At 31.6% G+C, this 17,434-nt stretch overlaps 1 protein-coding gene across 1 annotated transcript; it reads right to left on the bottom strand.

Annotated features, from left to right (window-relative positions):
* Nucleotides 1-3,680: 3,680 nt before the first annotated feature.
* CPD (Cytochrome P450 superfamily protein) lies at nucleotides 3,681-11,808 on the bottom strand. The gene is made up of 8 exons (XM_011078383.3): nucleotides 11,210-11,808; nucleotides 10,178-10,327; nucleotides 9,456-9,710; nucleotides 4,904-4,993; nucleotides 4,716-4,794; nucleotides 4,498-4,607; nucleotides 4,259-4,392; nucleotides 3,681-4,010 (listed from the first exon to the last, which is right to left on the bottom strand). The coding sequence occupies exons 1-8, from the start codon at nucleotides 11,738-11,740 to the stop codon at nucleotides 3,905-3,907; spliced, it is 1,455 nt and encodes a 484-aa protein (XP_011076685.2). The 5' UTR covers nucleotides 11,741-11,808; the 3' UTR covers nucleotides 3,681-3,904.
* Between the last annotated feature and the right edge of the window lie 5,626 nt (nucleotides 11,809-17,434).

Raw genomic sequence — 17,434 nt, 5'->3', positions numbered from 1 at the left:
TCATTCAGAGTTGAGAACAGACTAAATTTCATGCCAAGAATCTAGTTCTGTTGTTGCCACAGAAAACTAAAACTAATCTTTCAGCAAAATAGTAGAAATTTCATTTCTTGCTTATGTTGTGTTTGGACTGATGGATTTATAGCTAAAGATTTCAAATTCATAATAATAAATTCACTGTTCTTGTTTCAGTAATTTTGTACTACAAAGTATTTTGAATTTCTGTTTGAAATGAATCATTCATCGTATGCTTCGTATTAGCATACACATCAAACTGATATTTCAAATTTTCATCAATTCACTCATTTATCAAAATATAAATGCGGCCTACATTCATGCATATGGAATATAAAACGAGCCAAACGCAACTTATGAACACGCACTTTACACTATAATAACCCTATTGATCCTCAACCCGACAAATCTTGAAGGAAAATTGAAAAACAAGATTCGACTCTTTAAAAATAATCTCTGATAATATTAAATTTATTAAAAAAGACAACTAAGTGGCTAATTAGCACCTTGGGCTTAAACAAATCCCACCTTTGCCATTGCTTAGTTGTACTAAAGATCCTCAAACAACACAAATTCTTACACCCATATCCCATAAAACTGGCACAAAACATCAATTCTCCACTTGGTTTACACAATAAAACAATACATGCAAGGCTGTGTTTGGCTGCAGGATAAGATACCTTGAGAAAAGGAAGAGAATCTAAGGCATGATGAGCAAGTTGCCAACCAGCAGTCATTATATATATATATATATATATATATATATATATTGCACCCACCCCCAATTTCACAGCTCATTCCAATTCTTTTCTTCATATTGTTTGCAAGTTCTACAGATCATGTGTCCACATACTCCATACATAATGCCAGAAACTGCTAAGGAACAGACAGAATTACATGTACTTTACATTAAAAATAATAATAATAAATTAGTTGCAATTAAACCCCTCTTAAAATATAAAATTACACTTTTTGTTAAATAAGTTTCAAAATTATATTTATACTTCTTTTGCCAATTCTCCGTTTACAACTAACCTCCTTGTTATTCTATTTTTTGATGCACTAGATGAAGTACTTAAACAAGATATTTTCAAGAAATAGATTCAACAATAATATTAACCTTGTCCCAAATATAGGAAGTAAAAAAACACTCCAAAAGATGAATAGTTTTTTCATTCATCAGCGATTGCTTTCTAACCAATAACTATGATTCAAGAATAACATTTCATCACAGTTACACCTTTTTGGCTTTATATATACTATGTTGACCTCCTTACAAGTATAAAAATATTATTGGGGGATGTTGAATGAGGGATAAAATTAAAATTTTATACAATTTATTTAGTGATATTAATATTTTTCGTATAAAATCCTAACAAAAGGAGGATTAATTGTAAAAAAAAAAAATTCGAAGGGAGCCTCATTGTAATTTTAAAACTTGTTTGAGAGAAATAATAATTTCATATTTTTAAAAAAGTCCAAATATAATTAGCCTTGCAAAAACTATATGCATTTGTCCATAACAACATGTTCTATAACAAGATAATGAGGTCCCATCAAAAGTTGTCCTGCATGCTCAGAAAATCACTGCACTGCAGAAATATCTGTAGGATCAGCAATCAATTCATGAAAAGTTAATACCCACTTGTCTTTCTTTTTTCTTTATTTATTTTTATTATATTTTAAGGTATTAAATAATTAAGATGATTTTAATTTCGATCACCATCACGAGACAGGATATTACTTTCAAAACCATAAATCTCTTACACCGTTGCGAAATTCAAATCGGTAGAAAAAACATAACTCATATTCATATGATTGAAAGTGGACTATACACTACAAAAATTATAGCATTTAATTATGGCTAATTACAATAATTAAATAAAAAATAGACGTACCAAATAGTTTTTAATCAAGGTCACATAAAGATTGTTGATGGTGGTTTTTACGATGGTGGCTAAAAGTCATGACTCTTAGTTGCGGTAAATAATTTTTTCATAATAAATAAACTAATTTTTTGCATTAGTTTTGTTTAACAATAGTTAATAATAATTAATTACTATAATTGTTAGTAATAATTATTAATATTGTAGTTAATAATATTTTTTTAAGTATTATTAAACAAGTAAGGTGTTTAACCCACTTACCTAAATGAGTAGGCCTTCACTATTTAGTATGGAGGAGCAACAACTTTTAGCACAAGTGGATTAGGTGAGGGGGGACAATGGGGTTTTTAGCACATACCCACGATGTCCACATTACAATCACAACTTCATAGTGGATCAAGTTTGTCGTTCCTAACAATGTTTTAAGGTATCAATCAGGTCCAGTTTAATTAGTAAAGTTGAAATTTTTTATTTCTAAAGTCATGAATTCGAACGTTATTAATATCACGGATGTTATTATATTGTAATAGTATGTGTTGTTCTAATTTAATTAATTTTATGTCCAGATTGAGCCAATCATTTATATAAAATTAATTATTATTTCAAGAAAATGATATATTTTAAAAACCGCTAGAGAAATGGTAAAAAAAAATGTTCACAAAAGATATTTTGAAGAGTGAACATAAATATGAAATAGATGTTTGTTAGATTAATTAGACGAAATATTCAGTATATTAAAAAAAATCCAAATAAAGAAAATTCAAAAGTACAAGTATTGAAACGAAAAATAATTGATTTACATTCGTATTTAATAAATAAAACATATACAAACAAGATTAAATAGTATTTGCTAATAACGTTGAATTTAGTTGTCGAAGTTGAGGTCTCATAATTCTAAATCATCCATTCAAAACCCATCGACTTTTTATTTTATTTTAATAGTAATTATTAATTAATTATATATATTTAATATTGGTGATCATTATATTAATTATAATTATTATTGCCTAAGGTCATGATGTTATTGTACTCGACAATGATTCGCTGCGACAAAATTGATTTTGGGCAGACAACCCACGAAATCAAATTGTTTGGGCCAAGTCGTGAACTGTTAATAAAATCCTACAGGGCTTCGAGCTAGTAGAGGATACAGTTTCTATGCATCGCTGGACGAAGTTTAGAACATCAGTTTGGTCTCAAGGTGCACAATTGGCAGTGTTGGCTCAGGACGAGCACGGACCATTTCGGCTCAAGGTGGCCAGAATCTTGTACATCACCGTTCTTAGGGTAGTCCATTTTAAACTCAGACCAACTCATGGACCAGTTCGATGAAGGCTCAATCCAAACTCAATATACTAAAACTTTTGATGTAGAAGAATCAACATAAAATTTCAAAAGTTTAAATAATCTACTAGTTAATTAACTTAAAAAATTAAAATAAAAATTACATATAATACAGCATCAAAAATAAAAATAAAATTGGTCCACATCGACCAATCAACTAGCCCAAACCGATAGGCATGTCCCAATCTTGATCTAAGACCAAGTGGTACTGAGTCACCAGACTAGACCGGTCTCAAGATCCGTCAATTCTAACTAGACATTATCGAATCAACCCTATTTTTTATTGGGCCAATTCGATTTTGGGCTAAGTAGACAACCTTTATGAAAGGGCAATTCTGCAAGCCCTTTCAATTCATAGTGGGGGGGAAATGCAACTGGTTGTTCCAATGTATGTTTGATGCATATTTCCCACATAAATAAAAATTAGTCACGCAAAACTGAAGGCTGAATGAGGATCTCTCCTTAGGACTAAATAAAATGTACATGATGATCAGATCTCTAGCAGGAAAACTCTAATTCATAGCAACCAAAAATTTACATTTGTATTAATGATAAAACTGTAGTAGCAAAGTTTTATTGGATTTAATTACTACAATTGTCGAAGTATCGGCTAGAAAGTTGCTTCCTAAGTTGACCTCCCATCTGCATAAACGCCTCGATCTTTACATGGCCTCCACTGGCTCCAGCCTCCGGACGATAATCGGGTACCTTTTCTGAGTCCGTGTCGTCGGGAAGAAAATCACCTTATCTTGTTCTGCTGGCATCCAACTGTGCTCAAATTCAAGAAACGAGAGTCAAGTGAGGAGATATGCATGACATCCCGAGAGTGGAATTTGAATCCATGATCTATATGAGGGAAAATTCGGTACTGTCTATGTGGGAACAGTACATGACAGCCTATATGGATAAATTCACATGGACAGCATCGACAGCCCTCTCTATGAGTTTTCAAACTTCAGCTATTGAGCAAGACTTGAATGGGAAAATGAGAAAAGGGAAAAGGAACAATTTTATACCTGAATTGGGTGACTAAGCGATGAAGGAAAACAGAAAGCTCTACCCTAGCAAGCTCGGCCCCCGGACAACGTCTAGGCCCTCCACCAAATGGGGTGAACACGTTCATCGAGTTGTTACTCGTTCCTGAACTATTCTGCAAGGTCAAGCACAAACACAATTGCTCGTAAAACTTCCGAAACTACACAAAAGAACGTGTACAAGTTCGATAAATGGCAAAAGAATTGAGAGAGAAACGCACCTGCCACCTCCACGGATTGAATGTTCGAGCATCTTTGAAGTGATGATGATCCATGTGTACAGCTCGAAGAGAAGCAAACACCTTCCATCCCTTCGGGATGGTATAACCATCTAATACGAAATCAAAATGCAACATTAAAAAACATTACTATTTAATTTCATTGTAATTTATTTTATTAAGGTCCTCGCAAGTGTCATGACAACGACTTGGCTTCTCACCTTTGATGGTGACATCCGTCATCGCTCGTCTAAATACACCGCTAATTATGTTGGCCACTCGTAGAGTTTCGTTCACAACCTGAAAAATAAAACCAATATTAAAGTGGACGACGGACGATCAAAGGGTTAAGTAAGAACAAAAAATTTCCATAATTAGATATAATGTGTGGTATGTTGTATGAACTTACACACTGAGTGAAAGGCATGGATTTATAATCTTCCCATTCAAGGGCTGCTTCCTCTTCAACCTTTCTTGCCCTGATCTCATCATGCTCTTCCTGTAAACATACATATGGGATGACATCAAAATCCAGCCGTACACGTCCACGATGATTACATCATCTATTTTATTTAATTAAAAAAAATTATACATATACATCATGCATGTGCCTATTAAATAAATTAAAAACACACGCACAATATAATCTATATCTATACTATATGAAAATAAAAAAAATTTTCCGCAACATTAATTTTATCGTTATATTTTAATACCCATAAATTGATTTCTTTTTTATTGTTTTTTTCCTTTAAAAATATGATGTATTAATTTATATGTATTTTTTTATTTATAATATACTATAAAATATAAAAATATTATTTATCATATGAATACAAATACCGCATGTCATGGCGGCTAGTTTAAAATAAAAAAAAAAAAAAACCGGTCAATTTACCTGCAGTAAATGAGAAACGGGAAATACCGAAAGTGACCCTAGGAGTGTTGAGTTCTGACAAAGTCTGAGACATAGGCATGCAGTATATGTTGTGTTGGCGTTATTCAGAGCCACTTGCGACAATTAACGTTGTTTGTCTGAGGAAAATAATAATGAACCACGCTTTTCTCTTCTGCTCTGCTTTGACTATTCTATACCCCTCTCTCCCTCTGTTTGTTTCCCAGACTTTTTGACCATCCCACTATTTAAACTCCTGCTTCACACATTTCTAGGCCTTTGGTGTCCGATTTTTCGTTGCAAATTTTATTTTATTTTTTACTCAATTACGTTTATAATTTTTTTTGCAAATAAAATATATAATATCATCTTTATACGTATAATTTACGTATGTTAAATAAAATAACAGATGGAGAGAGTTTGCAGCAAAAAATCCGATTCACTGACATTATCCCTCTATTTAAATTGGATTCTTATGTTTTATTTTTATATATGTTAGATTAATTGAAAAATTTAGAAAAATAAGAAGTAACTCTTAAATACGTTATTTCTAATTGAATCGAATCAATCACATAATAAATAAATATATCTGTTATTAAATTAGTCACTCTTCCACCACACAACAATTATAAAGTATATAACAAAAATAAAATTTAATGGTTAGAATTGACCATTTTCAACACATTTTCCAAATGTTTGCTAAGACGTACTTTTTAACCAATAATTCATCAGCATTTTTAGCATAATTTTAATTGTGATAAAAATATTTCTCATAATTTTTAGCATGGAGTTATAGCTAATATTTTGGCCGAACCTACAGAAACAACATCTAATGGCCATTGTGCAATCATAACTAATTAGTACTGCGATAATTCTTTTTATTTTTAATTATGATAATTAACTACAACAAAAAATTCATATTTCTTCCGGTGGTCATTTCACTTTACTTTTTCCTAGGCTCGTCGATTTTTTCTCTAAAAAATTATTTTTTTAAAAAAAATAAAATACACCCACTTCCATTCTTATACAAAATCAAACGTATTGATAGAGCATAATATTATTCCCTAAAATTATCAAAATTTCTTTCACTAAGAATAAAAAATATAAAATTGGAATAAAATAATTTAGGAGGGGCAAAGAGGGAATATTGGGAAATGGAAGGCATTATAATTATTAGTCGATATATGACAGAACAAGTGCACGTGTGAACATGTAAGGTTTGGAGAGGTGAACCATCTCTTTCACGATATTGACATTTACCCTATTTCTTTTTCCTATTTATTACAAAAAATAATAGTTTCACTAGTAAGAAAACTTGACAGTCGATACGACCACTTTATTTAAAAATTTAATTTATTAAATAAAAAAATTATTTAAAATTAATATCTTATAAAACACATTTACGTGCAGAGTCGCAAGCCCTGCACGTAAATTTCTTCCTTTTATAAATGGATGATAAGGAGTAAAATTCATTTTCGTCCCTGACTTTTCAAATTAATTTCAAAATTATCCTTATTTTTTTAATTAATTTTAATTTAGTCCCTCTAATAATTTTTCATCATAAATTTTCAAAGACTTTCGTATCGAGTATTTTGTGTATATTATATAATTAATTTCTCATTTTTCAAAACAGTTAGTAAGTAAAAGTTTCTTAGACTAACATGTACAATACTCGATTAATAGTTTTTATGTTCATCAATCACATAATAATTATCTTTTACATATCAATCATCATCGATCACAATAATCAATATATAAATTAATGTTTATTCACAATTAATTCGAAGCAAAAATAACTATTATTAAAATAAATAAAACCTCATTTCAATTAAAAGATATATATAATTAGTGCGAGTTTTGAGACCTCGGAAGCTCAACAAGTATTTAAAGAAAAAAACAAGTACTATAAAAATAAAAACTTAATTGAAATTGCAAGGATTAAATTAAATTAGTAGTTTTATAGACGTAATAATTTCCAAAATAATAAATTAAAGAAGGTAATGACTACCAAAAAAAAAAAAAAATACTTTCTCATACAAAATTAGAATAAATTTGATATCCATCTCAAATAGAATGTTTTCTGTACTCCCTCACCCAATTCTGGACCCTACACCCTTCTTAAATAATATTTTTTTAGTAGTACTAGTGTTTGTCGGTACGTCATCTTTGAATGTATATAATAGTGGGTTAAATACAATTACTATCTACGAAGTATCCACTCCACATCAGTTACCCTCTAAAGTATTAAAACCTTAAAAAAAAAATCCTGACCGTTAATTCTTAAAGTTTTAAAAGTTCAATTTTCTTTATATAATTATCGCATATATATCTATTTATTATAAATATGTATTAATTGTTTATTTTTGTTATTAGTTCATCGGTCATTTTAGTTTTATTAGTTGTATATATATTTTAAGTAGATATATATAGAGAGAGATGTATAAATTTATTTTTAATTTAGTTTGACAAATAAGTGAAATTAAAAAATTGTGAGAACCAAGTACTTTAGAGTAATTACGATAATAAAAAGAGTTTCATGAATAAGTAAAGCTAAAAAAAAAAATCGACAAAGGATGATTTGGCATTTTAGATACCTTTAATTTTATTTTAAGAAAATAATTTTTATAAGAGTAAAATGGACTTTTCAAACGTAAAAATAAAAGGTCAGGGGTGTTTTTAAATATTTTAATACTTTAGAGGGGTAATTGATGTGAGATAGATATTTTAGGGCTGACAACTGTATTTAATTCTATAATAAATAATCATCCACATTTTAAAATATATTATAAATAAAACTTACAACAGGAATTAAATTATTATACAGTATAGAAATAAATAAAATTTATTGGGACAGAGTATGTATAAATGAATGGAATTATTTAATTTTAATTGCCCCTCAAATTTGGTTGGATGAGATTGTAGATAAGGGGATGTGATCCAAATTAAGAAAGGATGGCCACCATATGGATACTCATGGGAGTCTCGGGCCCCACCCGGAATAATACCTTTCTTTTTCCAATTAATTACTAAAAAAATAAATTATATTGATATTTCTTCGAAATTAGATTAAATTATACGAACACCCATATTTTTTTTATAAATTTACAACTACACCTCTTGAGATCTGTTAATGTAATTTTTTCATATATAGGGCGTCCATGTAATTTTGTTTTTGAATAATGGTGTTTTTAATAGTGAATATAATTATAATTACAAGTAAATTTTAAGGGGTGTAACTGTAATTTTTAAAATGTAAGAAAATATTTGTATATTTTAAACTAATTTTAAAAGTGTCAATGTAATTTATTCTTAATAAAAAAAACTTATTCGAAAAATGTATATATATATATATATATATTAGTATCTAACATTTATGCAACACTCAGAATACATACGATCTGTGTATAAAAGTTATACTATTTATTTTATTTAAAAGTATATATTGTACCCATAAATATATTATATTAAATAAAATAAAAATACAATAAAATTTAAAATAAAAGTTTCAGTACGATCCAACATGCAGAAAAGAAATAAATGCAACATAGGACCCTTAAATTTATTAAATGGAAAAACTTTATCCTAATGAAACAAATTAATTAGAATTTCATCTAATTGATACATAAATAATTATATTAAATATTACTATACTTGTTATATTGTCTTATCACACTAATTCAGTTTGTTAATTATTAGTTAGAATATTTATTCCAATTAATTAATTTGATTAATCGAATACTTTGGACAAGAAATTTGCTTTATTTATTGGCAAAAATATTTAGGTCGGTCGTCTCCATAGATCCGTAACTTTTTATTAGAACTATAATACTTACAAATTACTCAGCAACGTAATATATATTTATTTATTTCCTAGACTATTGTAGTGGAAGATACGTAGATAAGGGATTCTTTCTTAAATCAAGTTTGATATAATTAAATCAATTATATGACAAGTAAAATATAGTATTCATATGATTAGTGATTTTTTTTAAGTTGCATGTAAATCATATTAACCTGATTTGAGTTAAAATTTTTGAAAAAAAAGGAGAGAGAGAGAGGAAAGCACCTTGAGTTGAGCCAAGGCAAGGGGGGTCTCGGTGAGGTGTTTAACAGCGAGGGTCATAATTGTGGAGGTGGTCTCGTACCCAGCCACCAGCAACGCCAGCATAAAGTCCACTATCTCCTCGTCGGAGAAGCCTCCGCCGCCGCCTTCCTCGTCCAGCAACGCCGCCAGCATGTCGTTCTTTCTCTCTCCTCTCTCACTCTCTCTCCTCCTCTCCCGAACCACCAAGCTCAATGCCTCCGCCACCTTTCCTCGAGCCTTCAAATTCATCAATATATCACATAGTTAAGTTTAAATCCAAAAGATCCACTCCATGGACAACACCACCGTCAACCATTCAACGGCTGACGTGGCGTGATCCTTGTTTAATGTTTTCACGGTATAAGAACTAAACAACTAAAATGAAAAACAAATAAAGGGTATATAAGTAAAAGAAGGCAAATTTTGATTATATTCCCGTATTGTAACTTTAGTCCCGAACGAATGCATCTTAATAATTTTTATTCAGTAATTCTAAAACTTGGCATAAGGAGAACAAAAATATCCAAAAAAGTGCACGGAATCAAGCCGACACATGCACTTTTCGGCCATTTGTGTACTCAACATGGAAATTTTAAAATTACAAAACGAAAGCATCAAAACAAATTCGTAAAGAAGTAAAATTACCTAATTTCTATACCAAAATTGCAATATATGCAAAGTAATAAATAAAAAGAAAAAAGTACTTGGATGGCCCTTCGGTATGTGGTGGAGAAAATAGGCAAAGGGATGGTGAAAAAGCCTTCAATGACTAGCATGTACTCTTTCATCAGATTCTCAGTCCATTCACACGGATCAAAGCTCATCAGCTGCTTCACTGTTAACTGAAAAGTTATCTGCACATACCCAAACATATAAATAATTAATATTTCTCTTTATTTTTTTCCTTACTATTATTATATATATATTTTTAAATATGCACACACACACTGATCTCACGTGCACACAAGCTCAAGATCTCTATCAAGAAATCTTGAGCCCAAATCACTCGACTATTTTCTAGGAATATGGGTGGATTCTTATTCAAATTAAAATCGATCGAATTAAATTAATTATAAAATAATTTTGATACACTTATTATATAATTATTTCAGACAGACATTGTGTCTTTTTGGGGGGTTTAGAAGCTTCGTAAGCCCATAGATAGAATGATGAGAGAACAAAGCGTAATGGGATAAAGGTGCAAAGAGAATAAATGGATCATACTACGTGCACATGTGTGTGGGTTCATTCTGCTCTCTAAAGTTAAATCACAATAATTATTTTACTATATATTAAACAAGAAAAAAAAAACACACACACACCCGCGTGTGTGCGTGTGTCATGCTAACTTGAACCGGCCGGGAATGAATGGGAATCTGAGTCATCCATCAGGGTTTTTAATTCCCTTTTTTGTGCTCCTCACTAACATGAAATCATCACGCATGCACTCAAGATGAAAACTCTATTGCCTTCTAAACTGCGCCTAGATTTTTATATTCCAGTTCTAACGTGCGCCGGATTTAGCCCACTAATGCTGGATTATTTGCACATTCTTCAATTTTTTTTATCTAAATCAGATTTAATTGAATCAAATCAATCACATAACAAATATATTGTAATTATTATGTGATTTTATTATACATCAATCACATAATAAATACATTATATCTGCCATATAATTAATTGAAATTGGCAAAATCCGATTCGGGCTACAAGATTTTTAATTAATGAATTACCTTCTTGGCCTCCTCCATGAGGAGAACCCGGCCGGTCCACGCATCCATGTTGAGCCGGACAAGGCGGTCTATGTCGAGCAACAGATGGTCCCTGATGATGGCGGAGTTGGCGAAACTCATGGTGAGGGAATGCATCCTCTTATGCAGGCTTCCCCTCATGAGCAGAAGCGAGTGGCGGCCGAGGAGGTTGGAGATCGAACCAGGGTAACTCGATTCGAAGAGACGGCCCTCGTTCTGCAGGATGAACCGGTTGGTGTCCGGGTCGGCGGAGAACACCGTGGGCTCGCCGAACACATGGGTGGTGAAGACCGCCCCGTACTTGGACACCCTGTCGTCGATGAAGGGCTCCGGGTTCTCCGTCTTGTAGGCGGAGATCAACTGGAGGGTCTCCCCGAGGAAGGGCAGCCCGAGATTCCCCGGCGGCAGGCGGCGCCTCCGTCCTGCTGTGGCGCGGAGAAGGAGGAAGACGAATAGAGAGAGTGAAAGGGAGAGGAGGAGAGGGTAGAGAAACATGGCTAGTGATGACTCCATGATTGTTGAAAACTCAAGAAACTGAGTAATAAAGAGAGTGTGAAGAAGAAGAGGGGGGGGTGGGGGTGGGGGGTGCATTAATGGGAGCACACGGGTGGGTATCTATCTGTGAAAGGAAAATTCTGTGTAGAAACAGAAGGGAAAAAGGAAGTAGGGAATAGGGGATTGGGATGCCAACGAAATTAATGTCGGGGCTCATAATTTCCTTCTTACTTTTTTACTGTATTTGCCTGATTTCTTGATTTTTATTTCCTTTTCTTCCAATTCTATTCAGATTCCATTTTATATTTCAAATCATGATGTATTAATTTCTTTATTTAATTATATTCATTGTATGTATGGAATTAGAATACAAAATTCAATTCAATTTTATGGTAACTGCTTATCATTTTTCATTTAAATATTGCAAGTATATAAATCTAGCTGAATTTAATTTCTTACTTTTTGAGGAGATAAAAATCTTATCACTTAATATATTTGTTAATTTAAATAACCCTTGCTATTTAATAAATTGAGAATATATGGATTATGGTAATAAACAAAATTTATTGTAATGCAAGCAATTATATTGTTCAGATGGATTATGGTCATAAACAAAATTGTTTGATTAGAATTATCAAACTTGACTCGAATAAAATTTTTTCATATTTTTTGTAATTCCTCATTTCGTCCGAAACCAGTTGCAAATTGCTCGTTTGAGTACACTACAAGAAATAATGTTATTAGTAACAATACAAATTCATTGCAAAATAATAAAATTCATTGCTAATTTACGTTAGCAAGAAAAATATTTCCTTGATAATTAGTTCGTTGCGGATTTTAATATCAAATTATTTTGTTATTGATTTTGCTAGAAATTTTACTAACAAAAATATTTGTTAGTTACATTTTGGGGGGAATTTTAAATGTTTTTGCCAACATGAATAACGAAATTTTTCAACATTTCATAGCTTTTTGCATAATTTCTTGCAGTGTTAAAGTCATGAGACCTGATTAATTTGGATAAGATTTTGTTTTCTAAATTTAGAACTATTTCAAATTTAAAAACTTGATATGGAATGATATTTAATTTGAATTAAAAATCATATATCGAAACTTTTAAAATGCAAAATTATTTCATATTAATTATATCCTATATATGTCCGTAAGCCAATAATTACTATATTCCAAACATTAATTCTTTGATATCTGTAGTGGAGTTAATGCAACCACCTTCATGCAACAAACCCTTAGTTTTTTAAGGGATGAATGTACGTAGTCATCATCCACAATTATTATTTTTTTTATTTTAAAAAAAAGGAAAGAGGATTTTAGCAGATATTAACATTAAAATAAGATACTATGAAATTAGTTGAATTGAGACAGATTAGGACCCCAGGAATGGGGGACTGATTCTGAGATTTGGACAGAACATAACTTTCCAGTTGGATTATTTTATTTTTTTGTTGGAAGAAGAGTGCTTTATGGGACAATTAACCTATGTAATTATGAGTAATAGAGGTCATGGAGTTATTGCCAACCTTGTACAAGTTGTAACTTTTTGAGGAATTAAGTTAATTACAAATGCCACGGTCTCAAAAGTAATCTCACGAAAATAGGTATTTGTTTATTTTTTTTTCTTTTTGATTTCTTTGAATTTATTTTTTAATTTAAAAGTATTTCCGTGTTTGATTAGTTTTTATATTTAAATGTATTGAATGGTAAACTATTTTTCTCCTATTGCGGGGGGGGGGGGAATTGAATTATTTCTTACATTATAATGATATCGACTTAAAAACTATGTCAAATCAACGTCGTTAGTAAATTCGTTAAATTGATGCTGATGTAGCACTAATGTAGTTTTTATAATGTAGCACTATCAGAAATGGTCCGCTGAAATTTTCTGGATATTTTTTCCCCTTAAACGCTATGCAAACATCAATCGAATTGTTTTACTAGCGACATTAAGTCAACTGAACCTTTCTAATCCGTTGTAAACACTAGGGAAGGTGTTTGGGACGCTGAGCCCGATGGTCGTAATTAGTATAATTAATCCTATTTCTGATAGTGGTGTAGTTTGATAGCAATAATTATAGCAATATTTTGTAAGTTTTTAATGCGATATATATAAAGTATGTTTATGTTTCAAAAAAAGAAAAAGGGAGGGATTAAACAATTGTAGAAAAGCTAGCAATAAAAAATAAGCATGTGGAAATAGATCTCGAAAGTTTATGTACGTAGAGAAATCCTTTTTTTTAGTTTATTTTATGTTTGGTCTTTTTCCACTTTTTTCAGCTTGCACTCTCTACCTTAAACTTGTGTTAATCATAAATAAAGAAATAAATTGGTAAATTACATATACACACCCTAAATTTAGACCTAATTAAAAAGTTATCCCGTGCTTTTTATAAAATTATATTTGCACATGCTCCTCACATGTTTGCCTTAACCGTTCCTTGCCTCAACCTACAACCAATCATTAAGATTTGGCAATAGCAACAGTCTACCAGAACCTATCGACTATGTGCAATTCCTGTTAGCCATCCTGCAAACATCACCTAACACTCTGTCAAGAAATCCTGTATGTCAGGTATTGCCGCACTCATCGTCTATTATCCAGCTAAGTAATCCCGCACATTAGGTGTTGCTTGCACGCCGTCTCACCCTCACATTGGCGCCCAACATCACCCTTGTGCACGGATCATGCTCATTCGTCCATTGTTTTTTGCAATACCTGATAACATTTAACCAAATATTGTCGAGACAATAATCAACAATGTCCACACAATGTTAAGAACCAACTAAACGCCCCATCCTATACTTAAGGCCCGCACACTCACCCATCGTGGTGCCAAGTCATACACCATCACCAAGGCCCACACACCCACCTGTCGTGTTGCCAAGTCATACACCATCACCAAACGTTTTCCAATCTGTCCATATTTCTGGATCACTTGTGCCATATGCTACTTGGCAGTCCATGTCATGACACCAGCACCTTGTACCAACCTTATGCCGCCCCATGCCAGCACCCACTGCCGAGTGATCTAGTGCACGAGCCTGCTGAGCTAAGACATAGCGACGTCTCAAGAGGCTAACACCTAGTTAGAAGGAAGAAAAAGGAAGGTGAAGATAGGAAAAGAAGGGGAAAAGTCAAAAATGGCTATGGACAACATTGGGTACGGAAAGAGATGGAACAGGCAGTCATGGTAGAGAAGGGAGGATGAAGAGATGGAGAGACAGACAGAGCAGGAGGATGGGTGGTGGTAGAGGAAGGGAGAACCATGTTCACTTAGAATTTCAGAAGATTGGTTTTTTAAAAATTTGAATCAGAACTACAAAAAATTATAATTAACTTATTAAAATTTTAGACAATTGAACGCTATTTATATAATTGGGACAGAGATTGTATTTACATTTAAAATACTAAGAAATATTTAGAATGATAAAAATCAATGTTGAATGTATTACAACATATCACTTTCATTACAAAATTATTAGTATTTTAAGTTGCAGTTACTAAATTAATCTCGAAAAATTCTCGCCCGAGTCAGGTTTGGCCGAATCAAATCAATCATTTTTTCTTAAAGTGTATACCAATTACACAGGAACTGTATTGCACTTGACATATAATTAGTTCATGTTTGATCGAGTTGGATCCAAACTTGAATTTTCTACTGATCAAAACCATCTAATCACAAATCTTGAAGCTTCACTTAACCCAATAAATTGAATACTTACTTTGTGTACTATATAATTGATGTCGTGTGTGACGTGATTAGGATTCATGAGATCCAATTATTATTGCTTTTAACATAAGCTTCAGTGGTTTGTCCTTAAAAATTCGGACCACTAGGGAGGAGAAGTCTTGTGGCTTACAACGAATATGAGATATGTGTCACTATCATCAGGAACCAATTATACTGCAAGTGTAATACACATGTTATTTTGATTTGTGCACAGTTCAAAGGAAGTGACCAATCACGTGGCAAGTATATGCAACTAATTTAGTTCGATCAGACCTAAATAGATTAAAAAACATTTCCTATCATCAATCCCTCAAATGAGTGGCTTGGAATAAGTATGTGATCTTGTTCCCAAAAACTGAACTAAATAGTAGTGTCTAGGATCGATGCTCAATCTCATAGAAGTAGTATATATTTTGACTGGAGTATGATAGATTTATCCTTAAAAAGATATAATGTATGATAAATATACTTAAGAAAAGTAACTCAATCATCTTATCTCCTTTATCACAATAAGAATGGGATCAACATGAATATATGCTACCATGTGAATATGGGTACTAAAAAAACACATACAAATGACATTACAACTCATGTAAAGATCAAATCATATCCTTCATCTGATCAAAGAAGGTAAAAAATTGATCAAATTTGATTAGCTGGAAAAGCGACAGTTCATTGAATTTAGATATTGATATCTTGGGATGGAGTGTGAAGTAGTGTAGAGGCGTAGGCCTACCGCACAGTATGCCCAAGTCGGCCACATCTCATGCAGAAACGGACCACAAGATCCGTAACAAATCCTACACCTATTTATGATAAGGGGACCAATCAATTCATACCAATCTCCCCCAACTCCATTTTATCCTCTTTTTTAGGGTTAAATGCAATAGAACCTGTTTAAAAATATGTACTAATAGACAAAAAGAATTTTCCGAGTTAAAACTAGCAACGCGGCTATTCAACGTCTGAAAAATGGACGAGACGACTCCTGATGTGAGAGGCGATGAGCTTCTTCTTTACAAGTTTGGAGTTCGTTTTGCAATTTTTTTTTTTATTTAAGGAGGATTGTTGCCTAATTAGTAATTTTTACATGGGGTAAAATGCAGTTAATCCTCTTTTTAATATGATCTATATACTTGTCATTTTAAAGTTTAAATTGTTAAAAAGAATTTATTTTTTTAATTATATATTTCATTTTATCATCTTCTTTAGGGTTATATTAAACAAATCTTATTCGAAAAATACTAATAGATAAAGAAAACTCTAAACTCAAAAAAAGAAATGCAATACATAAACTTTTGAAGAAAGGACGAGACGATCTCTGACGTTGGACACGTTGAGCTTCATTTCTTAAAAGTTTAGAGGGGGTAAAATGCAATTAACCCTATTTCTAATATGATCTATATATTTTCTATTTAAAAATTTAAATTAGTAAAAAGATTATATTTTTAAATTATATATTCCACATTAGCCTTTTCTTTAGGATTAAATGCAACATTTTCCATCGAAAGATACAGATAGATAAAAACAAAATAAAATCCAAACTCAAAAAAAGTTGTAAAGAAAGGACAAGGCAGTTTTCGATGTAAGATACAATAAGTTTCTTTTCTTAAAAGTTTATACAAGGGGTTGTTTTGCAATTTTTTTTATTATTTAAGAATAAATTCTTGCCTAGTAATATTTTCATACGGGGGAAAACACAATTAAAGTGTTAAAAAGATAATATATTTTTTAAAATTATATATTCTTTTTTATTTAAAGCTGAAGTTGTAATTAGTCCAATTTGTTTTTATATTTACCTATATCAATAAATCAGACATATGTTGAATAGAAAATGAAAATTCTTTGTTCAAACTGAGTGAGCAGATCCGGATCATGACCTTTCAGTTGCTGTGTGTAAGATGATGTTCAGACCAATTATTCGTTTCCAAAAATGGGTCCTCTAAATATAGTCAAGTCCCTCAGT

The sequence above is a fragment of the Sesamum indicum genome, linkage group LG4 (genome assembly GCF_026168435.1).
Source record: "Sesamum indicum cultivar Baizhima isolate 11 linkage group LG4, ASM2616843v1, whole genome shotgun sequence".
Lineage (NCBI taxonomy): Eukaryota > Viridiplantae > Streptophyta > Magnoliopsida > Lamiales > Pedaliaceae > Sesamum > Sesamum indicum.
The sequence above is the reverse complement of the archived record's forward strand: the minus strand, read 5'-3'. Positions and strand labels throughout refer to the sequence as shown.